This window comes from Simochromis diagramma, unplaced genomic scaffold (assembly GCF_900408965.1).
Source record: "Simochromis diagramma unplaced genomic scaffold, fSimDia1.1 OVJJ01000361.1, whole genome shotgun sequence".
NCBI classification, from domain to species: domain Eukaryota; kingdom Metazoa; phylum Chordata; class Actinopteri; order Cichliformes; family Cichlidae; genus Simochromis; species Simochromis diagramma.
In genome coordinates, this window is record NW_024386860.1 from 17,805,768 (window position 1) to 17,831,726 (window position 25,959).

General features: G+C 43.4%; 1 protein-coding gene across 1 annotated transcript; it reads right to left on the reverse strand.

The window, feature by feature from the left end:
- Nucleotides 1-328: 328 nt before the first annotated feature.
- Nucleotides 329-24,126, reverse strand: thbs3a (thrombospondin 3a). The gene is made up of 23 exons (XM_040031176.1): nucleotides 23,698-24,126; nucleotides 19,205-19,411; nucleotides 14,853-15,106; nucleotides 14,135-14,237; nucleotides 13,946-13,972; nucleotides 13,773-13,855; nucleotides 12,418-12,469; nucleotides 12,186-12,334; nucleotides 11,608-11,745; nucleotides 10,883-10,957; nucleotides 10,081-10,233; nucleotides 9,107-9,217; nucleotides 8,845-8,952; nucleotides 8,608-8,767; nucleotides 8,270-8,388; nucleotides 7,818-7,870; nucleotides 6,492-6,673; nucleotides 5,784-5,962; nucleotides 5,436-5,484; nucleotides 5,156-5,352; nucleotides 4,817-4,989; nucleotides 3,026-3,165; nucleotides 329-1,564 (listed from the first exon to the last, which is right to left on the reverse strand). Exons 1-23 carry the CDS (start codon nucleotides 23,777-23,779, stop codon nucleotides 1,503-1,505), a joined length of 2,856 nt encoding a protein of 951 aa, XP_039887110.1. The 5' UTR covers nucleotides 23,780-24,126; the 3' UTR covers nucleotides 329-1,502.
- Between the last annotated feature and the right edge of the window lie 1,833 nt (nucleotides 24,127-25,959).

A 25,959-nucleotide genomic window follows, 5' to 3' on the forward strand; every position in this document is an offset into this window, starting at 1 on the left:
GAAGAAAGCTGCTCGTCAGTGCTTCAGTTAGCTCGTACGTGTGATTGAATTATTTACTTTTGTTTGTCATCATCTGTCAACCATAACACGTGTGTGATAATATCTTTGTCTCTAAATAAAAACGAATTGGTCATTTCAAACAGAAGTAGCCTTTTGAATCGTCTGTGTGGTTGATAATTGTGACAGCTGAATAGTTTAAGGAGCGATTTGTTTCATGTGCAGACGCATGTGCATGCGCTGCAGGCAGATGCAAAGATGCAAAACGTGCAGCAGCAGGTGAATCAGTCTGAGCGCCTCTGCTAAGAAATCATGAAACGTGAAACCAGGATTGTAGGAAAAGTCATGGTTGGGTTTATTTCAACAAACATATTACATTACATTTGAAGAAACACAAAACATACATTTCACTTTTTGTTTGAATCAGACTTCTCTGTAACGTTAGCTTATCAGGTCTCAGCACGAGAGGTTTGTGTTTGCTGCTCAGTTAAACTGACACAATCTGATTTTTTTAAAAAGGTCCAAAAATAATTCAGAAATCTTTGTTCCTTCTTCTTTGTTTAAGAGGACGCACACTGTTTTGGAAATGAAGTCTGTGTGTGTGTTTCTGGCTGTCAGGATGCTGATTTATACGTCTTTGTCTGATTTAAACATCGGTGATGAACGTGAAATAAACCCAGATCAGTAACAAGCAGAGAGAGGAGAGTCTGGGGGAACACGACGAGCGCGCCGACATGTCATCGAGATGAAGCAACAAGCTTTCACGCTGCATCGCTGTTCAGATATAAAAGAAGCTAATCTGGATTATTTCGTTCGCTAGAGCTTCACAGCAAACTGGACAGGAGATGATCGAGGATGCAGGCTCACGAGAAAAATGAAACAGGAATATTCACGGAGTGAAGCTGCTGTTCTTCACTCTTACTTAGCTTCACCTGCAGATGGAAAAGTCCTAGAACCACCGTGAGGGCGTTAATGTGATTTTAGGGTCAGTTGTGATTTTGGCTTCCAAAGAAATTCAAGATAAACCCTCCAAAGGTTTAGTGATGTCACGTGTACGTAACGTGCATACTGACACATTTTGGTTCGAACTCGTTCTCCATTTCGCTCCGGTTATTAATGAGACAGACTGAGATGCACAGCTTCTCCTACAGTTAAAAAAAGGTACATATCATTACTATCATACACTAAATGTTAACGTGGACCTATTCTTCTTCTCTTTAGTTTCTGTCGTATGTTTCCATGTTTATATTAAAAAAATAAACCGAGACACTCAAACGTCACGTAGAAGGACCCCGATGATGCGTTCAGGTGCTTCCCCCAGACTGTTCGCTCTTTGGCTGCTTTCTCTCCTTCGCTTCATTCGTGACACACACATAAACACACTCATTCAGACTGGACTTTCTCAGCTGGCGTTCAGACTACAGTTAAAGTGGGTTCAGAGAAGCTGTGTGTGTACTCGTTTTAATGGTGTGTGTGGGGTTGTGTTAACAGTCCCTCTGCAGCTCTCAGACCTGAATGTGCATCAGAACTTGTTTACGATGCGTCTGGAAGTCTTCAGGCACCGTGTCTGGAATAAAGAAGGAAATGAGCAGAAAGTTCATCAGTTGTCAGAGTCAGCAGGTTGTACTTCCTGCAGATACCGACTGAAAAGTGGACACAAGTCTTTAAGCCCTGATCTCATTGGGATTTTTTTTAGTTCTGCAGACATGAGAGGTAAAATGAATAGGAAGAACGATGGGTTATTAAATATTAATGCATGTGAGCTTCTAACTGTGCATAATTTTGGGCCTTTCCTCTGAGTATTTCATTTCAGGAACAAACACCAGCTCCACCATCTTGGACTGCAGGGGGCTCTGCAGACTCTGAGCTCAGCGGAGCAGAACTGGACTGCACATGGTCAGGTTCTGGTTAGAGCGGGTCAGCGTGGAGCTCCTGAGCCAGTGCTGCCCCTCAGCCTGCTTGTAGATGAAACTATGGCATCAATTTGAAAATCTTAAAGACATCTTTATGGAGTTATCAGTGTGTTCACAAACTTTTCAGAAAACTTGACCTCTGGACTAGTAGATGCATGGTAACAATTTGAAAACAATTTTAATATTTTTAAAAGTTCAAAAAAGCTTCTAAAATTCCAAAATACTGGTTCCTCCTCAATTATCACATTTACAAGCTTTTCAGAAAACCTGACCCCCGACCTTGAGGTCGAGGTGACTGAGATTTTCAGTAGACATCAGCAGGGTGACGACAACATTCAGCCTTTTACGGCCAAAAGTAAAAACCCTGCCTCACTACAGATTAGCCAATCTCCCATTCAAGATCATCTTCCTTCCTCTGGGCCAGTGCAGAGGTGCACTGCACTTGTACTGGTGTAACTGTGATATGCGCTGGACCTGTGCATCAAAACAGTGATCCTTTAACAAGTGTTCACTTTGTGGATGAAGTCACAACGAGCCAAATGGGACAACAGCTCCAAGTGGTGAGCAAAGACTAAGTTGGTGTAACAGCAGGGAAATAAAAAGTGTTCACATTTCACAGATGTTCACAACTCCATGAATCATCAAACTCTTGGGTCAGTCCTCACCAGGTTCCTGACAAGGTGCCTCTCTACTTGGGAACTGTGGACTCTCGAGCTGAAAACAGCTTGGTGGCAGCTGCAGATCCAGCTCCCATCAGTAGTGATGATCCTTGAAACAACGCTAGGATCCCTTCAGGACAGAAGCTGGTGTTTGCATGTTTGTGGTCAGAACCGAGCTTCCAGGAAGTCATCCAGCCATGCGAGAAGATGATCTTGGATCAGTGGTATTTAAATCAGGCAAAGTTTTGGGATTTTATGGGCTTGTTTTAAGAACTTCTTGTATGTTCAGGAAAAACTGAAAAGTCTGAAGGTGAATCGGTGTCACTGGTAACACAATCGTCCACTTCAACACGGCAGTGACATATTAGCACCGTAAAAGGCTTATCAAAATATTCCAGGACTCCCCAGAAACAAATAAAACGACAAAATAATGCCAAGCAGGGTCGGCGGTCCTACCATTGCATCTGTAGCGCAGGTTGGACCAGATGATGTTTTCCTGGGAGAAGCAGAAGACACCGAGCCGTCCTCCTCTCATGGTGGTGTCGACCACAACGCCAGAGTCTGCCACCACGCGTGTCCCTTCAAACAGCTTTACCCTAAAACCACAGGAACACGGCGATGCTCCAGGTTAGAAGCCAATCATTCCTATGGATGAATACTAGCATCAGGCATCAGGCGAGCAAATAAATGATTCTCGGGTAAATGATCGGTAAGGATTGTAAATCCAGCAGCTTCAGAGATAAAAATGCAAACACTCCAGAAGATAACTGCTGTGACGTTTGGAGACAGAAGTTTCCTAAAGATGAACATGAACTCTGGAACGCTCCGAGGCAGAACCCGAACCCAAGCTTGAAATACAAGCCTGTTAGAAACCAAACATTCCTTGGGATAAATAATAGATCGGACCGGGAATTACGTGGATACCCAGCAGAGTGTATGAAGTAGGATGAAAACATAATGTCTGTAATAAATAAGTAAACGGTTTTTTTCTCATTTTCTGAATATTTGTGCCACATTTGGACAAATCATCAGACATACTAAGTTTTAATGAAACGATGCAAACAGATTGGAGGTAAAACCTTCATTTCTGCACTCTTTATTTTCAGTCACATGTCCAAACTGCACAGAAAGTCTCAGCAGCAGCTCTGAAGTACTGAGCTGAAAAATGCAAAGACAGAGTGCGAACAACCTGGGACTCTCTCTCTTTAACGACTCTCTGAAGAGACTTTCTGAAAACCTCCTCCTCCTCCTGCCTCGCTGCCTTTATTTCTTTGCTTTTCTCTTTCGCCTCCTGACCGGCTGAAGAATGTGAATCCAGACCTTTTTTTTTTTAATCTGCTGCCATTTCCAAAAACGTAAAAGTTTTGAGAATCGTGACACTCACTGGAAGAACCAGAATCCGATCATTTATCCTTCAGTGAGTGTTGCAACACTGTAACATTTAATATCAATCAATCTAATATATACAAATGTATCACAGAAATAAAACAGCACGGAGGAAGAGTGTAACTTTGAGTCGATCTGCGTCAGGCTCACTTTTCGGTAACGTGACTCGAGGTCTTATCAACGACTGATTTAGCACTTCGAGTGGGTACAGTAGATATTTTATGGGATAAAGTTTTTCAGTGTGTCGCCGTCTCTCCGTATGATCTGCATATCAATGGCCTCGGAGGTGGATTCTTGCCAGGGCTTTGGTCGTCATGGAGACGAGTACAATGGAGTACCGGGGGGCCCCGAAGCCACAAAGAAGTTTCAGAGGGTGAAGAATGCAGTAAAGAGAAAAGAAAGAAAGAGACAGAAAATAGATGAGCGTGAGGGACACAGCTGCAGGCTGAGGGAGTACTACAGAGTACTGCAGTATCTGCACTTAGTATATATAATATATTTGTGCTACAACATGAGTACTCACTGTTACAGACTACTGTAGTATCTGCACAAGTGAAGATCTTTTAACAAAGCTGCAAGGTGTGAGTACAACAGAGTATATCGAGGCTACTGCAGTATTTGTTCTACAGATTATTCATGATATCTTTACTACAGCAGAATATATACTGCAGGCTTTAGTACTACACTAAAAAACAGAGTTAAAACCAGAGCGAGAGTACTACATAGTACTCAAGTTCCAGTCCTGCACTCTGCATGTGCTATGGAGTACATCCAAATAAGAGTGTAGTACAGGATACTGTCACACTGCAGTATTTAAGATACTTTAGTCAGACCTCCCTGAGGGTCTGCCTGTGCTCTCACCTGATGTATCCCACCTGCGGTCGGTGGCTGAGCTGCCAGCGGTAGGACGTTTTGTCCATCCAGCCGGTGTTTCGTGGGTCCTTCCAGAGCAGCTTCACCTCTCCAGATGTATCTCCCGTGTGCCACAAGGCATTCCTCAGGAACTCACCTGGTCCGGTCCGAGACTTTACCGCCTGCAGGATGAACACAGGGAGAAAGTTCAGGGGGTGCAACGTCCTGAATGAGACAACTGAACTCTTCAAGAATGACCAGCAGGCATTACAACCTGCCAACACATGATGCAATACTGGTTTCTGCTGATTAAATGTGCATTAAAGGACAGTAGAAGAGAGTAGAAACCTTGAGCTGCAGTGCGGGCTGGGCCATGGCTCTGAAAGGTATGGATTGCCAGTAAGCCTGCTCTGTCTGTTTCCACATCACCACATAGAAGCTGGATGAATCCTGGTAGCCAAAGATGAAGCCAGCGTAGTCGTCGTCCGTAACCGTGTTGACGTGGAACGTTCCCTCGAAGTCAACGCCATTAAATGCCGTGTAGCCTGCAGACAAACGGAGGAGGTGATGATCTGCTCGAGGACCAGAGGACAGCTGTGAATTCTCCACTTTAAAGTGGAACTCGTACCTACGGCTAAACCAGGATCGCTGTTCATCGTCTGGACAATCTCCATACCCTGAGGAAAGAGAGCATCGAGATCACACAGGCAGTTATTGTTTATAGCCTGAGACAAATATGGTAGTAGAGTCCAGCTGGTGCTGGAAATGAGCAAAATAGGCTTCCAGTCCACCAGAAAGAAAGGTTAGTATCAGTTACATCTTCTTGTTAATGCTTTTACCGACTTTATATATCTGTGATTACTTTTTTGTTTAACACCAATGGACAAGCGATTATACACATTTTCTAGTAAAGAACAGGTGGAGAAACAGTTGTACTTGATAACCAGCCATATTCACATAAGACTACCAAAGTTACCTGATTCAGCACCACCCAGTTGGGGTCAATCTGTGCGTCACCCTCCGGGTCCAGGATGACAGTCTGATAGGCTCTGAAGTCTGTCAGAGTGACCTCGGCACTCTCCGGGCACACATCGAACAAATCCATCACAGCGTCGTTATCAAAGTCGTTCTCACAGACGTCTCCGATACCGTTCACTGCAGACGGACATGATGGAGCGGTTTAAATCTAGACCTTCGCAGGATTTCTATGAATAAAGTTACTTCTCTGTGCAGACGACACAGTTCTATTTACTGCCAGAAAAACACAGTTCACAGCTTTGCTACTGTTGACCTGTACATTCAAAGTTCTCTGAGGGTAATACCAACATTAGAAACACTTTGATGGCAAATACAACAAAACAACATGAATGTAGCTCCAACAAAAGACTTGTGATAAATGTATCGGGGAACTTGGGCCACATCTGAATGCAGACATTACTACACCGATATGTAACCAGGATGTTAAAATCCTTGGAAATTAAAAGTATACATTTTATAATAAACTATTCAGTAAGAATATAAAAGTAATAATCACACAGAAAATGTAAACTTCAAGAGGTTAATTGTAACTAACCCGAGTCTAATTTTCTATCATATTTTCTGCTCTTTAAAAAATAATAAATGGATGATACACAGCAGCAGGTTCTGGTTGTTTAGCCTTTGTGGGCTTTTATATGATTGTTACCATCTGAGTCTTTCTGATTGGGGTTAACGATCAGTCTGCAGTTGTCGTAGTCATCGAGGATGCCGTCGTTGTCATCGTCGTGGTCGCAGTCATCTCCCAGGCCGTCGTTATCGGAGTCCAGCTGGGAGCTGTTGGGGATGTCTGGACAGTTGTCTCTGCTGTCCTGGTGACCGTCGCCGTCCCTACAGATGTTAAATAAGCGACCGTGTTTCGCCTTTAATGAGCAGGTTTCTGTTTTTAGAATTACTGTCCATTTTTAAACATGGAACTGTGTGCCCACTAAAGCCTGGCTTTGAAAGTGAGTCAGTCTCCAAAGACTTCAATATTTTCTTCTAATTAGAGGTGTGGCCAATTTTAGTGACACAGCTGGCTTGTAGCTCGAGGCTGTCATAAGACATAAGACTGATATACAGTATTCCTACCCTTAAATGTATGTTAATAAAACATACTTACATTTATCAGAAACAGCCTGTTTGACAGGAATTGAAACTAATTGAAAATAAAAATGAAATCACTTCAAACAAAGACATTTTCATTTTTTAATCTACAGTGTAATTTAGATCCAAAGTAATCCCACACGTTTACTGTCCCATTTATTCCCAATTTCATTTACCTTACAATATAAAGCCCCCTCCCTGAGCAGACGGCCCCGCCCCTCCCTGAGCCTGGTTCTGCCGGAGGTTTCTTCCTGTTAAAAGGGAGTTTTTCCTTCCCCCTGTCGCCAAAGTGCTGCTCATAGGGGGTCATATGATTGTTGGGTTTTTCTCTGTATCTATTATTGTACGATCTACTGTACAATATAAAGCGCCTTGAGGCGACTGTTGTTGTGATTTGGTGCTGAATAAATAAAATAACATTGAATGGATCCCATGAAAACTCAACTGCAACTAGAAAACAAGTTTTACATTATTTTTTAATTTTCATTGCATTTTTAAATGTTTTATGGCATCAAAAAATAGAAAACTAAAATAGATCTGTGTGTGTGTGTGTGTTCCTGTCTAGCTATCTTTGTGAGGACTGAAATCTGCATTCTACTATACTTGTGAGGACACACTCACCGGTCCTCACAAGTTTGAAGGCATTTTTGAGGCTCAAAATGAGGTTTTAGTGTCAGGGTTACAATTAGGTTATGGTTAGGTTTAGAGTAAGGGTTAGGCATTCATTTTTAATGGTTAGGGTTAAGGTAAGGGGCTAGGGAAACCATTATGTCAATGAAGGTCCTCACTAAGATAGCTGAACGGGGTTTTGTGTGTGTGTGTGTGTGTGTGTGTGTGTGTGTGTGTGTGTGTGTGTGTGTGTGTGTGTGTGTGTGTTTTCCAAACATACGTGTCCAGGTTGGTGTCGCAAACGTCTCCGACCAGGTCGTTGTCTACATCAGTCTGAAGAAGAAAGAAGACAGACTGTAACCTCTGACCTTTCTGCTATTGCTAGTTACAAACACAAAACAGTTGTTACTGAGTTATTTGTGCACACCGTGTTGCACTGTCTCTGTTTACTGCTGAAACACACAGAAATGCTGTTTTTACATCGAGCTGTTATTCATCAGCCGCCTCAGTTGTGAGTTGTTGGTGTGACCTTTTAATTCTTTTGACTTTCTCACAACTAAAAAAGTCACAACAACAACAAAGATGCAATACGCAAATACTTTTCAAAACATTTCTCAGCATTAACATTTAGTGTTTTTTGTTTGCTATTTTCATTAAAACAAATTTAAATTCCATGTGTGATTATTTATGTCCAATAAAACGTAGCGTGCCACAGGGCCTGAGTGTTTGTACCTGCATTGGGTTGCTGAGCTCAGGACAGCTGTCGCAGGCGTCTCCGACTCCATCTCTGTCTCTGTCTGTCTGCATCGGGTTCGGTACCTTTGGACAGTTATCCAGAACGTTGGGAATACCTGGACACAAAGCCATTCACCAGTCTTGTTTAATGGTTATAAATGGCATTCATGCAGCACTGTGGCTTCACCAGTTTGCATGTTTTTGTAAATAAACAGCCTTAAAGACAAACTTCTAGAGCTTAATTTGCTTCACAGCTCTTGTAGTTCCTGTTCTTTGTCTCTAGAGGGCAATATAGAGTCACGTGTCTCCTGCGAGATCTGATGGCGGTTTCTAACCGTCTCCGTCGATATCCTGGTCGCAGGCGTCTCCCTGTCCGTTGTTGTCTGTGTCTTTCTGGTCGCTGTTGGGGACGTTGGGACAGTTATCACAGGCATCTCCGAATGAGTCGCTGTCCGAGTTCTGCTGGTCTTTGTTAGGAACCAAACGACAGTTATCCTGAAGGCCAGAGGACATGTCACATGACCACATCACAGCCACGAGAGCCACTGACAGACGCATTCGCGGTCTCTAACCTCCACGTTTTTGATGCCGTCCCCGTCAGCGTCCTCATCACACTGGTCTCCGATCCCGTCGTTATCGGCGTCCTCTTGGCCAGAGTTTGGTGTGAACACGCAGTTGTCCTGGTGGACAAAGACAGCAGGTAACACACACACATACATCACAGTCCAAATTACTTTTTAGAGTTTAATTACTAAATTAATCAAATGACCTATTATCAGTCAACAACAGCTGATCGCATGTGACACGATACAGTGATAGTGTCATATGTCTGACCTGTTTGCAGTGTTTGTCGTTGTCCATGCAGGGCAGAGAGCGGTCGGGATACCCGTCAATGTCCGTGTCCATACCGCACGTGTTCCCGTTGCCGGCCCAGCCCACATTACACTGGAAACACACATGTGACAAAACAGGATCATCCAGGTGATTCTCTGGTCTGTTTACATGAAACTGCAAATATATCTGAAAAACTAAGTACAAAGGCGTAAAACTTCTTATTGTAAAGACAACATTACGGTGGACGTCCACCGTACTTTATTAGCCGTTAATGGTTTGTCTGACCTTTTCCAACTTCAGATGAACCACTGCCTCATTTACTGACAATGTGTGCACCAGGAGGATGATTATATGCTCTAAATGTTGAGAACATTGTGAAAGCTCAGGACAGACTTGAGGCAATACGACCTTATCGGTGCTATCATAAAACCGAAGCTTTTCTTTCTGTTTAACGAAATCAAAAGGTTAATTAACGCTTCTGCATTTTTCATTAGTTTTTATTTTCAACCCTAATCATGAGTGGGTTTGTTTTAACTCGTTATATCCATAATTTTGTAATCTGTGTCGTATTGACAGAGGAATATTTAAGACGAAGCGGTATTAAAACACAGTATCAAAAAAAGATCCACCATTGAACAAGTTTGACCAAATTAAAAACACTAAACCCAAAGAAACGTCACGTATATATGCGTTGGTTTTCATTTTTTCTGGTCACTTTTCATAAAGCACTACTCCAAAATGCCACTAGAGGGCGGTGTGGATTAGTTTACATTGAGCTGAGCTCAGTGAGCTGTGAAGCGTGATGACAGTTAGTAGTAAACAATGCAGATGTAGTCGACTGTTTGGAAGTTTTTTAGGTTTGGTGTCATTGCTCCTCTGAGGAACATCATGTTCATAAAGGTAATTTATGTGGAAACATGGATCGTTACATGACAGTTACATAAACTCGAAACAATCAGGTCTGATGTCCTCACCCTGCAGGCAACCTCTCCGTTCCTCTCCATGGCACAGTGGGCGTTGATGTCACAGGGGTTAAAGGTCAGTGCAGCACAGGACTTCCTAGGGAAGCATCCTGATGTTTGGTTACCGAGAAAACCAGGTTTACAGCCTCCACATTTGTACGAGCCCTGAGAGGAGAGAGAAATATAACGTAGCAGTTACAGCTGGATATCCACCAGAGGGCGCTGTTTCTCAGCTAAAGCCCCTTTTCCAGTAGTAGCTACTCGGATCGAGTCGCCACGGCTTGCCACTGCTCGACTCGGATTGACTGGTTTTCCATTACAATCGAGTACCACCTGATGTGTGTGGTCATCGTCATAGCAACATGGAAGAGCATCCCGTGACAAAATTAGTATGCAACATCCAGTTAACAATATACCTGCTGCTCGGTCTGCGGCTTTTCGTCAAAATCGGGAACACGGCATTGTTTCTGTAGCTGCTTCTCTCGTTGTCGGGTTTCAAAAATGGCGGTTTTGATTTTCCTGAACAAGACGCTCTCATGACTCATCGAGTGACGCCACTAAGCAGCCAATTGCACACAGTCTGATGATGTCACCTTTTAGTACCTGCTCGGATCACTTGGAACCCCGGTTGAGCAGGTACTAATTTATTAGCTGGTACCTGGTACTATGACTATGGAAAACTGTGGCAAGTCCATCCAAATAGGTACTAATGGAAAAGGGGCTGAAGAGAACAACGTGCAGGTAAATTTATGTTCTCGGCAAAGACATCACAGGAATTTTTATCTGTGTGAAGAGAACAGAGATGTGAACTCACCACAGTGTTGACGCACACAGAGTTTGGCACGCAGGCGTCAGGTAGATCAACACATTCATCAATGTCCACACAGTCCTGAGAAACAGATTCAGGTTTTCAGAACACTTTTCTCTGCAGACACGTTGGCTCATCGTGCAGGAAAAGCACAGGTCGAACTGTTTTTCCACTTATGTGAAGCACGCCCAGAGTGCTGCTCACTGTCGGGGCTCATTTACAGGGACACCTGATGTACTTGTTAAAAACAAGTTTAAAAAACTACAAAAATGCTCTCTCTCTCTCTCTCTCTCTATATATATATATATATATATATATATATGAGTAGCGCACACAGTAGTCATTTACAGTGAATTTTGCCATATGTACTCAATCTTTCTATTTTTTTCTATTGTTTCCGTTTATTCTTTTCTCCAAAAGTTATTTTTAATTGTTTCCAGCTGCATTTTCCTTTTATAAACACATCCAGTGCTCGGGCTGTAAAACAGTGTGAAGTCTGGATACAGCAGACATGCTGACACAAAACTGTATCCACCCATAAAGGTACAGTGAAAGAGAGAAAACAAGCACACCTTTGTGTGTGTGTGTGTGTGTGTGTGTGTGTGTGTGTGTGTGTAAGAGAGAGAGAGACCTCGGGACAGAGAAATAAATCCAGAATTGAAGTTAAAAAAAAAAAGAGTTAAACTGAGTGCCAGTGGAAAATTAAAAATAAGTGCAGTCTATTGCCTAACCTGTTTGTGCGTCTTAGCGTAGTCCAGTCCAGTTCCCGACAGTGGCGCCCCCCACAGGCCTGGAGGACATGGCTGACAGCTGAACCCCCCAGCTGTGTTCACACAGGCTTGGGGAGAGAAACATGGCTGCACATCGCACTAAGACAGAGAAGACGGGTGTTACTGAAACACACATCTGGCTTTACAAACATATACCGTGTGTTGTTGTGCTTATTCTAAAGTGACAGCTTCTTCTTTTCCTTCTTTTCCGTATTATGTATGTACTATTCCAGTGATCAATGTTCAAATAATGAGGTCAGTTTATGCGAAAGCCAAAAGCCAACGATTCATTTTTTCTACTCCTACATCTGTATGATGTCAGTAAGTGAGGATATTCCTAATATGGTCATCTATGGCCCAATTCAACCACCTGCCTACTGTTTGTGAAGGGCAGCCAATCAGAAAAGAGCTGATTCAAAGAAGGAGGAGTTAAAACAGTACGGTCTGAGAATAAAAACACAGAGCTGGAAATAAGCCGAGCACACCCCCAATGTGCAGTACTGGCATTGTTGTCTGTTGAAGTGTAGTTGTATTGTTACCTCATCAATGTCCCTGCAGTGTGTCCCATTGCCAGTGGTTCCAGGTGGACAGGGCCCACAGGTGTATCCAGGGTAGTGCAGACTCTCCATGCAGGACACGCCTTTGTGACAAGGGTTAGGAAAGCAGCGGGAACGAGGCTCATGGAAACCTGCGACAGAGACGCTGAGAGTCAGAGCTTCCTCGCATTTCAAACTCAAACTACGAGGAGGACAAAGAGCACCGCCAACTCACCGCAAACCTGACACTCCAGGATGGTGTTCCTGATCAGAGACATCTCCTTCACCTGCAGACGATGACAACACACCAATAAGCTTTTCAGGTTATGCCACTTCTCTCCCTTTACCTCACTGTGTTTGTGTGTATTTAAATTTATACATCTCACTCTTGGTGAACTGAGAGCTGAGCATAAAAGAAAGGTCCTCAGTTTACTGGTTGAGCTACGTCCCAACCCTCACCTGTGGTTATGAGCTCTGGGTAGTGACTGCAAACTGAGATCAGGGATATGTCACACAGTGGAAATTTGGTTGTATTGCAAGTTTTTAGTTTGTTATTTGACATTGTTTTAATCCACTGTGTACTGGCTGGGCATGGGATAAATTAGTTGATCATGGATGTAAGGATGGATGGATGGATGGATGGACAGATGGTTGGATGGATGGATGGATGGATGGATTGGCAGATGGTTGGATGGATGGATGGATGGATGGATGGATGGATGGATGGATGGATGGATGGATGGACAGACAGATGGTTGGATGGATGGATGGATGGATGGATTGGCAGATGGTTGGATGGATGGATGGATGGATGGATGGATGGATGGATGGACGGACAGATGGATGGATGGACAGACAGATGGTTGGATGGATGGACAGACAGATGGTTGGATGGATGGATGGATGGATGGATTGGCAGATGGTTGGATGGATGGATGGATGGATGGATGGATGGATGGATGGATGGATGGATGGACAGATGGTTGGATGGATGGATGGATGGGCAGATGGTTGGATGGATGGATGGATGGATGGATGGACAGATGGTTGGATGGATGGATGGATGGGTGGATGGACAGATGGTTGGATGGATGGATGGATGGATGGATGGACAGATGGTTGGATGGATGGATGGATGGGTGGATGGACAGATGGTTGGATGGATGGATGGATGGATGGACAGATGGTTGGATGGATGGATGGATGGGTGGATGGACAGATGGTTGGATGGATGGATGGTGGATGGACAGATGGTGGATGGATGGATGGATGGGATGGATGGACAGATGGTTGGATGGATGGATGGATGGATGGGTGGATGGACAGATGGTTGGATGGATGGATGGATGGATGGATGGATGGACAGATGGTTGGATGGATGGATGGATGGATGGTTGGATGGATGGATGGATGGATGGATGGATGGACAGATGGTTGGATGGATGGATGGATGGATGGACAGATGGTTGGATGGATGGATGGATGGATGGATGGATGGATGGATGGATGATGGATGGAGGGTGGATGTACTCCCTGAAACATGAAAGTCTACCAACAGAAGACTTTTTCTCACCTGTCTGTCTGCCTCACCTGTTCTCTGATGTCCTGTCGCAGCTCTCCCAGGATCTGATTAAAGATAATGAGCTGGCCAATCAGAGCCTTGGTGTGGTCACCTGACAGGAGACGTATAGTCAGTGATCAGAAATCAGCTCAAATGTGATTATTGGTTTTGATTATTTGCATTAAAAAAAAGCTAATCTCACCCAGGATGGAGTTCACCTCGCCGCTCACTGGAAGAGAAAGAATTCATCACTGTTTATTAATATCACACAGGGTATATTTGATTACAGTTAGAAAATGATCAGCTGGAGTGTAAAGCTGCAGGAGAAACCAGCTCTCTCTGAAGGTCTGAGTGCAGAGAGCCACACTGAGTGAGATCCCAGTGAGCTGACCTGAGTTATAGGATGACGAGTCTCCTTGGAACGGGCAGTCAGTCAGAGATCCAGCTTTAGCAACGCTGCCCCCTAAAGCCATCATGAGGGACACCAAAGCCCCCTGAAACAAAGAAGAAGAGTAAGTGTGGAACAGAGCAAGAACTGTGAGGGAACCGTTCCCTTCATTTATCAAAATGTGTTCCTCACTCTCACTTTGAAGCTCAGACGCAGTTAAACTGGCAGAGGGCTGTAATTAGCACGCCCTTTAATTGGGTTTTTTCCTCATGTGAAGTGCAGACACTGACGAATGTTCCACTGGCGGTGCTGCCCATCACTGCTTTATTCACTCTCCTCTGTGCTCGTCCCCGTGCTGGCTCATGCACAAAGGCCCTTTCAGATGGGATTTATTTCTCTGAGGGAGGTGGAGTGATTTTAATATTACCTGCCCCACTTAGTGATTTTAATCCAGAGTTTATGCGACTCATTTTTCACCCCCTCTTTCACAAATAATTACCTCCTGCTTTTTCAGCAAACTGGCTGCTCGTCAGGTAATTTAAACCCTGTTCTTCTACGTCACAGTAAAAGTCTCATCTGTATTTCCACAGCCTGAAGCAGTGTCTTCAAAAATCCAGTTTAGTCCAACCAGCAGTTACCCCTGACACATCCTTCTATTTCAAAAACACTCGTAATATTTCCTTAATCACTGAACAGATCGTTAATTTTCTGCTGCTCCAACCTGGAGTCGGGCGTAAGTCTTCTGCCCGTGTCTAATCTCCACCATCTCCACCTCTCTGGGCAGGGGAACCAGCGGCGGCAGGCCCTGGCTGGAGTCAGCCAGTCGGCAGTCAACATACAGCTCCATGTTGATGTTGTTACGCTGCAGGCCGCCGACTCTCAGGATGATGGAGTGAGTCCGTCCATCAGCCAGGTTAGCGTTCTGCATGTTCACGGTGTGGACCTTCCCGTCAGCTTTGACGTAACGAACCAGGACTGAAGAACCAGAAGAACATGGACGGTAGAACAAAAGATAGTAAAAGAAAGGAGAGGAGAGAGAAGTCGCAGTTGGAGCAGAAATAGATGGAGTAGAAGAAGAGGAGAAAAAAATGAACAGTTTGACGTTTGGTTTAAATGCATCATGATCACAAACACGGCATCAGGTATTTTATAGACTTACATATAAAGCATAGCTCTGTTTTTATAGGGTTTATATTAAGATAATGCAGAGCCAGTGACCGCTGGTTAGAGATTATAGATGACCACCTTGTAATTTGCAGTTTGATCTAACAGTGGCAGTATTAAGTCATTGCAACAACACCTATAATTAGACACAATAATGATACAGAAGTATCATGAAGGTTTAGTGTTAAGCGGCATTTTTTGTCACATGTCAGAGAACCAAGTCGGCCAGATTTTATCTTAATATATTACCTGTCATAGTGCCATTTGTGGCAGCATTTTGAGTTGCTATATGTCAATACAGCCATTATATCCCAGATGTTAATAATATGTTTGCATTAAGTCCATAGTAACTACATAAATTACAAAACAAAGTGCAATAAACTAGGTTTATATTTAGTTGCATGAAATATTTTCCAAACACTGGAAATTTATTTTGGGTGTCTTTATAGTTACATTTTTGAGATGCACCAATTTTTATAAACTGCAGGAAAAATGAAAATAAATCATTTGTGAACATTTTGCAAAAAAAGCATCAAAATAAACTATTTCCAACAACAGTGCAGTTTAAGTCCTGAGCCTCCAACAAAATGACACAGACAGGCCAACATGACTCTCAAACACCAGCAAACCTTCGAAAGGCCCCGTAGGGGAAAACTACGTTTCCCGCAAAAATGACATCACTTCCGGTTTTGGCAGGTAAGGTAGTTTTCGCTGACGTTTATTCCAACGTTGATCGGCTCGGCAAAGCGTGTTTTTCGATTATAATGTTTTTGTTGTTTCCAGCGCTTTTTACGCGATTTTTGAAAAAAGACATTTCTGGAAGGAAACTACGACCTGAGACAAGCTGAATGCGTGTTGCTTAAGTACACTCCTCCGGTTTCATATGCAAAAAAATAAAAAATACAATTATTGCGCTAGCTTATGTGGCTGCAATTCTAACGGGATTTAGAAATAGTTACACAAATGGGCTTTAACCTCCTGGACATCACATTTTGGGTTATTTAGACCAAAATACTCAATTTTGCTCTACAAGGGCCTGATATCCACTTACAAGGACATTATCCTGCTACTGTTCTATCAAATATTTTAAATGAATATCCTCATATGTGGCTCTTAATAAGGTAAAAAAAAAAAATCTGGTAATTCTTTGTTTTTACATTCATCAGGTCCCAATCAGCCCAAATATCAAAGAGAAATTAAAAATGCTGCTGTGGGAGAGTTCGGGTCTTAGGAGGTTATAGAGGACAGCTCTAAATAGAACTCATCGATATTAGACTGCAGTACTGAGCAAATATTAATCCAGTCTTTAACTCCTATCTGTCTTCTACACAGAAAGTGTTACTAAGATACAAATAAGAAAGTTATTTATGAGGGTCAACAGGAGGAAATCATCCACAGCTTACTCATAAAGACAGGAACTGCCCATGCTCTAATTTCTAAATGCTTTTGTTTGAAAGTGTTTTGTAGGCGATCAGGGCAACGGTTCCGTGGGCTCTGTGGATGAGAAAATGGAAGAAGCGTAACGGAAAAAATTAAAAAGAATAAACAGTCTGTAGGAGCGGGTGGCTGGCAGCTCGCAGCAGCAGGAAGAAGGAGCTCTGCTGACCAATAAAAACATGAGAAGCACCAAGAAAATAAAACTACCAGGATAAAATAACTGTGGTGGCGTAAAGATAAAAGTTATAGTTGTATCTTATTTCTCTGTCCCACAGAGCTGCGCTCAGTTCAACATAAATTACTGTCACCAGAGAACCCAGTGCAGAAATAGTCCCATTATTGGCCTATTTTCAAGGCGAGGAGGCTCTCTGGAAAATTTGTGTGGATCATATTCAGACTAAAGCATTTTGAGACAGCTAAATCACGAGGTCAAAGGTTGGCCTAAGCCAAAACACAAACACAGAGTAGTTTATGAAACATGGAGTCTGATTACAGCAATCATGTAGTTAGAGCAGCTGCAGGCTGAACTCGCAGTCTGTCATTATCAGGATGAAGAAGATTATAAAACGACAACAGAACCAGATTCCTGTGCCGGCCCGGCGGAGACCAGCTGATCAGACCAGACTGCACCCGCCCAGCACAGAGCCACGTGAACGTCATTCAAAGCTGAACCATCAGAGCGCAGTGTTCAGTTTCAGCTTCATTAAACATCATTGAGCTCGGCGTGATTACCAGCTCTGTAATCAGCCACCGTCTCAGTTCTGCAGGACTCAGAGTTTCCACAGATCTTCAGTCTGTCAGGCTCGGCTGTGTGTTTGATGTGGCAGACGTGCGTGGAGTCTGCAGGTTAAATGTGTCACTCAGTGGAAACGTCACATCTTAGTGTCTGCATCTTTACAGCCCATGTGCTCCTGGACCAGCTGATGTATTTTATTTGCCACTTGTGGGAAAACTACATCAGAATGTATCAATAGGTTCATATTTGATTTTTTGACAACAGATTTTTCCTCCATGTCTAACTGTCAGTGGACAATCTGTGAGAAATTTCTGCTGTTCAACCTTTATGACAGGTAAGAAGGAGACGCTGCACCTCGAGTGGACGTAGATGGTGACGTAGTCCTGAAGTTATAAACATTTTCATCTATAGCAAAGACAAGAGGGCGTGTAAGAGACTGATGTCACAAACTGAAACCTGAGAGAGCGGCCTGTGCAGAACCAGAAATTCCAATACAGTCAATTCAATTTTATTCACACAGCGCCAGATCACAGCAGTCGCCTCAAGGTGCTTTATATTGTAAGGTAGACCCTACAATAACATACAGGGAAAACCCAACAATCATATGACCCCCTGTGAGCAGCACTTTGGCGACAGTGGGAAGGAAAACTCCCTTTTAACAGGAAGAAACCTCCAGCAGAACCAGGCTCAGGGAGGGGCGGGGCCATCTGCTGTGATTGGTTGGTGTGAGAGAAGGAAGACAGGATAAAGACATGCTGTGGAAGAAACAGATGAACAAACAAGTGTGACGGAAAACTCTGTGCCCTTTCTGATGAGCTGTTTAGGTCAGAGTCTGACTCTGGGGAACTCCAGGCCTCGAGAGCCGGTGTCCTGCAGCTTTTAATATCACCCTGGGCCAACACACCTGAATTACATGATTAGTTCACTACCAGGCCTCCGGAGGACTTCAAGACATGTTGAGGAGGTCATTTAGCCGTTTTAAATCAGCTGTGTTGGATCAAGGGCACATCTAAAACCTGCAGGACACCGGCCCCCGAGGCCTGGAGTTCCCCACCCCTGGAGCAGAGGAAATTAAAGTGTAGTTTAACCTGTGGAATATTAAAGACTGCTTTTGTCCCCAGATTGTTCAGTGTCTCTCTGGTGAGTGGAGTGTGGATGATTGGTGGAAACGGTGTGAATAACTCTAACAAGCCTGTCATAATGGTTTTTACTTCCTCCATCATCATCGGCTGAATGATTTTAATGAAACATCTTCAACAACAACTAAAACCTTTGCAGTGACCATCACACCTCCTGAAGAACCCCACAGAGTCTCGGGATTCCTCAGTGATCTGTGGAACCTCCTTACTGCTCCACGGTACGGTGTGTTACTCTCCAGGGTCCCGTGGGTTCAAAGGTAAAATAAAATGTTTCTGTCAGATGTCACAGAAACACTGTGGATTAGCTGCTAAACTAAAGATGCCACATTTCCTTCCTTTCTTTCCTTGTCCTGAACCTGCTACGTCGACCCTCTTGGTGAGGTGTTTCCTCTCAGTGAAGTATTTGAACCGCAGCCTTCATGCTTTCATGGAAAGCTTTTACAGCTCTGCTGTTTCATTCCAACAAAATCCATCCTGACACTTTGGGATCTGTGGAAAGTTTAAGATTTCCAGCAGAGTTTAAAATAAAGAGGATTTGGATGGTGTTTGGATCAGAGCCGGAGTCAGATGAGGGTGAGCTGCTACGCGTCCACCAACCTTTGTTGATCTTCCCCATGATGGCGACCTCCAGGTACTTCCTGTTGTCCTGCTTGCTGTAGATGCCCAGCAGAACTCCTCCGAGCTTTGCCGGCAGCCTGAACGTGGACACCACGTAGATGTCACTGAGTGCGCTCAGACCACCAGACAGCTTCTCCACCGCTGCAACGCTCTGCTTCGAGTCCTGCAGACCCAACACGTCGATCACTGAGGAGCAGGAAAGAGCGCACACAAGTGTTTCGTTAACACGAGAGTCCGTTAGCTCAGAAACATCAAAGAGAAAAAAGCTGAACTGGTTTTTGACTCCTGTTCAGATTTCATCAGAGACACTGTGAGACGGATCTGACACTCAAAGGACTCACACAGGAATCGAACCCCTGCCCCAAACAGCCAATCAACGGCCAAACTGGAAATTAGAAATCATGTTGTAGTGACAGCTGTGAACAAAGACCCACCGTGTGATCGCAGAGATATCTCTGCACTGATTATCTTAGCAAAGATGTAGAGAAGAATCCTGTTTTACTTTCTCGTCACTACTAATTAACCCACATGTCACAGAAATGTAACTTGTATAAAAAGATAACCAACAACAACAACCATAAGTAAAGAATGACACAATAAAAACATCTGGTTATAACAGGCATCAAAACTAAGAAATAAAGCGATGAGGGAATTCGCTCATTTCCAGATGTTTTCGATTTGTTGAGAAAGTCGTCAAATAGAAGAACTTTTTTCTTTTTATTACATTCAACACCAGGGCAGATGTTTGGCAAGTCTCTTTTGTTTTGATTGTCGGCAACATGAAACTCGTTAGGTTTTGGTCTCAGTTTCAGAACCTTTACATACAATCAGCACACTTTTAACATCTGGAAAAGTGCCGGGCGGCGTCGGGTCGATGCCAAAGCCTGGCAGCATATTTTAAGACTTTCTGTCGTGATGTAGAAACAGATACTGCCTCGAAATGATTGATGCTAAGGCTGAAAGTTCAACACTAAAAATCATAAACTCTGTGATCGCCTGCTGAGCTGTCCAAGGTACACGCCGCCTCTCTCTCCAGCCAGCTGGGATCAGCTCCTGCCCTCAGGACGCTCTTCAGAATAAAGCAGACATAACTGATGGATAAATGGAAATCATTTAGAAAGATGTAGGAGACCCACCGTCACCCCCATTTTCCTTAAAGACCATCTTTATTGGTTTCTTCTTCATTTTTTTTTTATTAGAATCATATGAGGATCTGAGCATCTAACAGCTAATATCTGACTTTCTTGTGACCTTTGCACGTTTAAATTAGACTCCAAGTCACAACAATACTGAGTTAAAGCTTCCTTTTTAACATCCGAAACTTCCTGCAATCACTCAACTGCTCAGACTGCAAAACGAGACAACAGATGCATTTCTGCACCTCAGCTGGATTTGTACAGACGCATGAAGGTGGTTTACATCTCCCCTCTTGTTCTCACTGGGTGTCTCTAATTGTTGCTCCTCCCACTGTGGATTTAACAGTGATGATTTCAAACACACCAGAAAATTCTGGGCGAGGATCACATGAGTCAGAGCGGCTGCTGCGGTTTAATGTCACCGAGACAAATAGATGAGATTCCTCTGGGAGCTAAAATATTGTCTGAACATCGCAAAGGATGCAAGAATATTGTTCTTTAATACTTGACTCAAAGAAAAAACCTCGCCTGATCTAAGATAAATGGAACCTGTGCTCCATGAATGCTCTTTCGAGACAAATAAAAATACAAAAGTTAACCCGTATCCTTACACAGACTAGGCGTGGTTCAGGAGTACCTAAGAAATCTCTACCCTGAGTGAGCTGCACACAAAACCGATTAGGGACCACCAATGCAGGAACACAAAAGTGAAGCTGCTCAGCAGAACGGCTCTTTCCAAGCAGCTACGGTCTGATGACAGAAAGCGAGATAGAGATCAGTCAGGGCAAGGGCCGGCTTGCCTTGATTGACACTAATCAGCACACAGAGCAGAGCAGTGTGCTGAAAGCAGTGACTCACTTTACCTGCTGATACATGAACCGACGCAGCAAACTTCAACGTGCAGCTTCCAGGTTTTTATTGTGAAACTAAGCTACGTTGGTGAGCTCGACTCAGGAAGTTTCTGATCAGTCCATCTGCTGAACACAAACACCACAGAGGAAGAACAACACAGACAGCTGATAATCCTGCCGCCCCTCCACCCTCACACCAGCCAGGATGTCTTAGTCCAATAACAACAGATGACTCCTGATGTTTTAAAACAAACCCCAACAATCTTCAAACTGGAGACTAGTGTAGCACCTGAACCACCGCAGAAAGAGGAGTCAGCTCCATGCAGCCCGCAGGAGGGGGCTCAGACCATAAACATCTGGCTGGAACCAGTTTAAGCTCAATTTACTGGTTTCACAAAGGTGGCTCAGTGTTAGACACAGTAACAGGTCAGAGCATCACGCAGACACAGCTGACGCTAAAACTGATCCCAGTGCAGAGGCTTTAAAACGCAGAAGAGTCGTGAAACCAGCAGGCGACCCCACAGTGGCCACGCCCACCTTTCAGTCTGCAGACTTAACACTTGGTCCTAAATAAAGTCACTCCTGCAAACGTTAAACACCTTTTCTCAGATCACTTGACTGAGTACAGTTTCTTTTTGATAGTTTGTTGGTCGTTTCTTAAAAGCAACAGAATCTCTGCCTCGCCTCCAAAACCCCGTTTTCCATGTTTTAATGGTAATAAAGTATTTGTTAATAAAATGAAAGATTTAAAGATAATCTCTGTCTGCACTGGGCTTACGTCACAGAAAATGAATCCTTAGCAGACGGGGAACCCCTTTCAAGTCCTCGCTTTTAGTCCAAATCTCTTGCAGCTGTTTTCCAGAAGATAAAATTGAAAAGATTAAAAAAAATGTTGTTGGAAACCCAGAAAGTTACTATAAACAATCCCAAAGTGGAAGAAAGCAGTGAAAGCGCTGACACACTGAGGAAGCTTTCTTCTCATCAGATTGTTTTAAACACTTGAAAAATAGGAGCAGTGATCCTGCTGATCTATAACATCTGTTCCTCTTTATTAGGCCACTGTGAAGATGGTCTCTCAGCCCAGAGTCAGCAGAGGTCCGCACCTCAGTCCTGAACTCCTTGCTCGGTTTTTATTTGGTGTCTCTGTCTGTGTTTCTCTTTAGTCTGAGTGAATCTGTCCTCACAAAAAAATAAAATCATTACAATTCACCCCAATATGCAGCTGCTGTGTTTTATGTAACATTCATCGGTGAGCAGCAGCTGCTGTCACTGTGGATTACACAGCATGCGCAATATGGACACCTTTTGTGTTCTTTAATGTTTTCCATATTATTCCAAAAAGGGCTTTGGAAAGTTAGGTATGATTAAAAATCTGGATCTCTAAGACCACAGACTGTATGTAGAAGATGGACATAGCTGCCATGACATCATCCACTGGTTCTGGACTCCACATTTTAAAGGTTCAGTGTTAGTGACTTAGAAACGACCTCATTCAGTTATCAGCTAGTGCTAGCTAGCTCCCTTTGCCAGCTGGCTGCATCACTATTTATTACTATAATGGACTAATAACGCACTCAGCAGGACTGGAGTCTTTAGCAGGCACTGATGTTATTATCAGACTATTATTCAGATAACTTTAAACGCTCCATCATGGACGTGAGGCCTGAGGTGAAACCTTCGTCAGCTTCCACCTGCTGTTCAAACTTCCTCAGCAGCACACTTTGTTTCACAGAAACAGCATCCTGAGCCGAACACGTCCTCGGGATGTTTTAGACCATCTCACTCTGTCTCCGGGACTGGAAATCCAAACTAAAATATCCAGGTTTTCCAGGATTTGTGCATCCATAATCACCTTTTATCACTGCCTTACTAAAATTTCTGACTTCAGGTGATCGACTGATACAGTCTCAAGAACTTTTATTAAAGAAATAAAACATTTTAATTTGAGTAATTCATGAGTATAGATTAGTTTTTAATAGGTTTAAGAACAGAAAGGGAGGTTTTACACCACCTGGTTAGAAGGTGTAATAATGAAAAGCTTATTAATACATTTAATATAAATGTAGAACACATTTACCTTTTTTCCATAAAATCGTAAGACCAACACTAAAACAGTATCAGTAATGATTTATTTGTTATTAATAAACCCGTTTGCTATGAACTCATAACCTGAAAGCTGGTCGTGCAATATTAGTAACACAAACCTGGTATTAACATTAATAAACACCATTTATTAAAGAGCAGTTTTTCAATGTATTTGCTAAGTTTGCTAAAACTGTAATATGAAAACTGGTAACGTGTAGCGTTGAAACAATATTAGTAACGTGCTCGGAGTTAATAAAATCAGCAGCTATAGTTAATGTGTCACTACGAAGTGTAGTAAAGCAGTACTTCAGTGCAGTACTCGAGGATTACAACTACTTCCCATCCCGTTTTACTCGGTTTCAGTTACAGCATCAGCTGCAGGTTGGTTCGGTTCTCTGACCTTGGACGTCCGGTCCGTCCGGGACTCCCGCAGCGAGCTGAGCGCCGATGAGTGACAGCAGAACCGGGACACACCAACCCATGCTGGACCTCAAAGAACCGGCTCTGGAAACTTTAAACCGGAGATCCGGGAGGTACAGAAACCCGTGCAGGTCCAACGCGATGCTGGACTTGGGGGAGCTGTCAGCCGGGAACCGAAGGAGAACCCGAGGAGCTCTCCAAAGAAGGTCGGAGAAGCTGGAGGACGGAGAGGGGAGCAGGGGCAGTTTCAGCCAGGAGGAAGGAGCAAGAGGACCGAGAGAGCAGGCTGTATCCACACCGACGAACAGCAGCGGTGAGCGGTGAGGAGAGGAACCGAAGCACCGCAGGACAAACCGAGCAACTGACGGGCGGGTTCACGAGCACAGCTGGAAACTGCTGCTGGCGCGCGCTCAAGTCGTGCGCGCGACCCGAGAGCAACAATAACAATAAAAGAAAATCAAATTAATTCAACTTTAAAAACAACAACAAAGTAAAAACACAGAAAGGAAGTTTTTTTCATAGGTTAAAGTTTTCTTTTCTTGAAGTGAAACATCTGCACTTCACTTTTTTGGATAACAAACAGAGAAGCAGCTCGGATCAGATTACATAACAGCGAATAAGGGGTCGAGAATCAGTTTAGTGCCTGATGGCTGCAGCTGTGAGGGCAGTAAACAGATCACTCCTCCATCCATCACAGCAGGTCAGAGGTCAGGTGTCAGAGGTCAGGAGCTGCCTCCCAGGAGCTCTGATGTCCGTACCACCTTTGTGTTCTGGGACCCTCATTCAGTCCTGCAGGGGGCCAGCTGAGGGTCCAGGGCCAGATTGTGACACCCCCGGGTGCAGGGTCCTTGTGTGAGTTCAGAAAATAATTTACAAGAAGAATTAGAAGAAAAACGTCCGGAAGTTCAGGAAGTGGACCTCTGTTGAATCCTTTTGGATGGCTAATGGAACTAGCTGAAAAAACACACATGGCATGCTGTGCGATACATCCCACGTGTCTGTACTTCAGTGTCCATACAGGATTTTATTAGCCTGATACTGCAGTGATTTGCAATTTAATTCAATTTTATTTATACAGCGCCAAATCACAAGTCAGCTTAAGGTTCTTTATATTGTAACATAAAGACCCTACAATAATACACACAGAGAAAAACCCAACAATCATATGACCCCCTATGAACAAGCACTTTGGCGACAGTGGGAAGGAAAAACTCCTTTTTAACAGGAAGAAACCTCCAGCAGAACCAGGCTCAGGGAGGGGCGGTTGGGGATCGTGTTTACAGGCTGAGACCTCAGTCTAAAGTCTGTGTGTGATCTCCAGCGATGGGCAGTAATGCGTTACTGTAATCCGATTACTTTTTTCAAGTAACAAGTAATGTAAGGGATTACTGTTACTTTCCCGTAAGCACGCTGCGTTATGATGACATTATTTTATTTTATATGCAGGAAATAGGTTTAAATGTTAAACAATTTCTTCAAGTCAAAGACTGTTGAATATAATTTATTTTCTGCTTGATGCATAAAATTAAAAGATTAAAAGTAATTAAACAAGTTTTAAAAAGAGGCTTTCCATTTGATTCAATTTTATATGACGATTATGCATAAAAATTAGAATTGGGCTGAAAGGTCTGTTGCTTTATTACGTATTCAGGTTGTGTATCATGTTTTTAAAAAGTAACTAAGTAACTAATTACTTTTGATCAGCAAAAAAATGTAAGTAATCAGTAAAGCAACTGGATTACTTTTTTGAAGAAGTAATCAGTAATTAGTTACTAATTACTTTTTTCAAGTAACTGGACCAACACCGGTGATGTCTCCTGTACGTCATACAGAGTCAGCTGATCTGAAATACATTTGATTTAAAAGTAAGAAACACTTCCATACAGCTGAGATAAATGTTGATAAAAGTTAGACCAGCTGTCTGAACTAAATTGTTTGGTTGGTGGGTGGGCGTGTCTTAGATGAGTGGGCGTGTCTTAGATGGGCAGGCTCTACTGAAGGATTCATGCGTGAAGAATTACTCAAGGCCAAGCTGGCACAGACTGAGAGGCATCAAGAGGTCGCAGGGCCCTGCAGCCAAACAAACACACATGAAAACATCCATGGATTCATGATTTTAATGTTTCTAAAGTCCTCATCACAAACATGACTGAACATGAAGCGCTGGAGGTTTCCAGGCTCCCGTCCTGATGTAAAGGAGAGAAGCGAGCTTCAGTGAAAACGTAACGTGGGAGTGATTCTC

Excerpts from the sequence above, each read along its gene's own strand:
- thbs3a (XM_040031176.1), bottom strand. The coding sequence starts at position 23,779 with ATGGGTTGGTGTGTCCCGGTTCTGCTGTCACTCATCGGCGCTCAGCTC. Across the intron at positions 10,234-10,882 it reads CTGTGTGCGTCAACACTGTG|GGCTCGTACAAATGTGGAGG; the intron begins GTGAGTTCACAT and ends CTCTCCTCTCAG. Across the intron at positions 1,565-3,025 it reads CCTGCGCTACAGATGCAATG|ACACGGTGCCTGAAGACTTC; the intron begins GTAGGACCGCCG and ends TCTTTATTCCAG.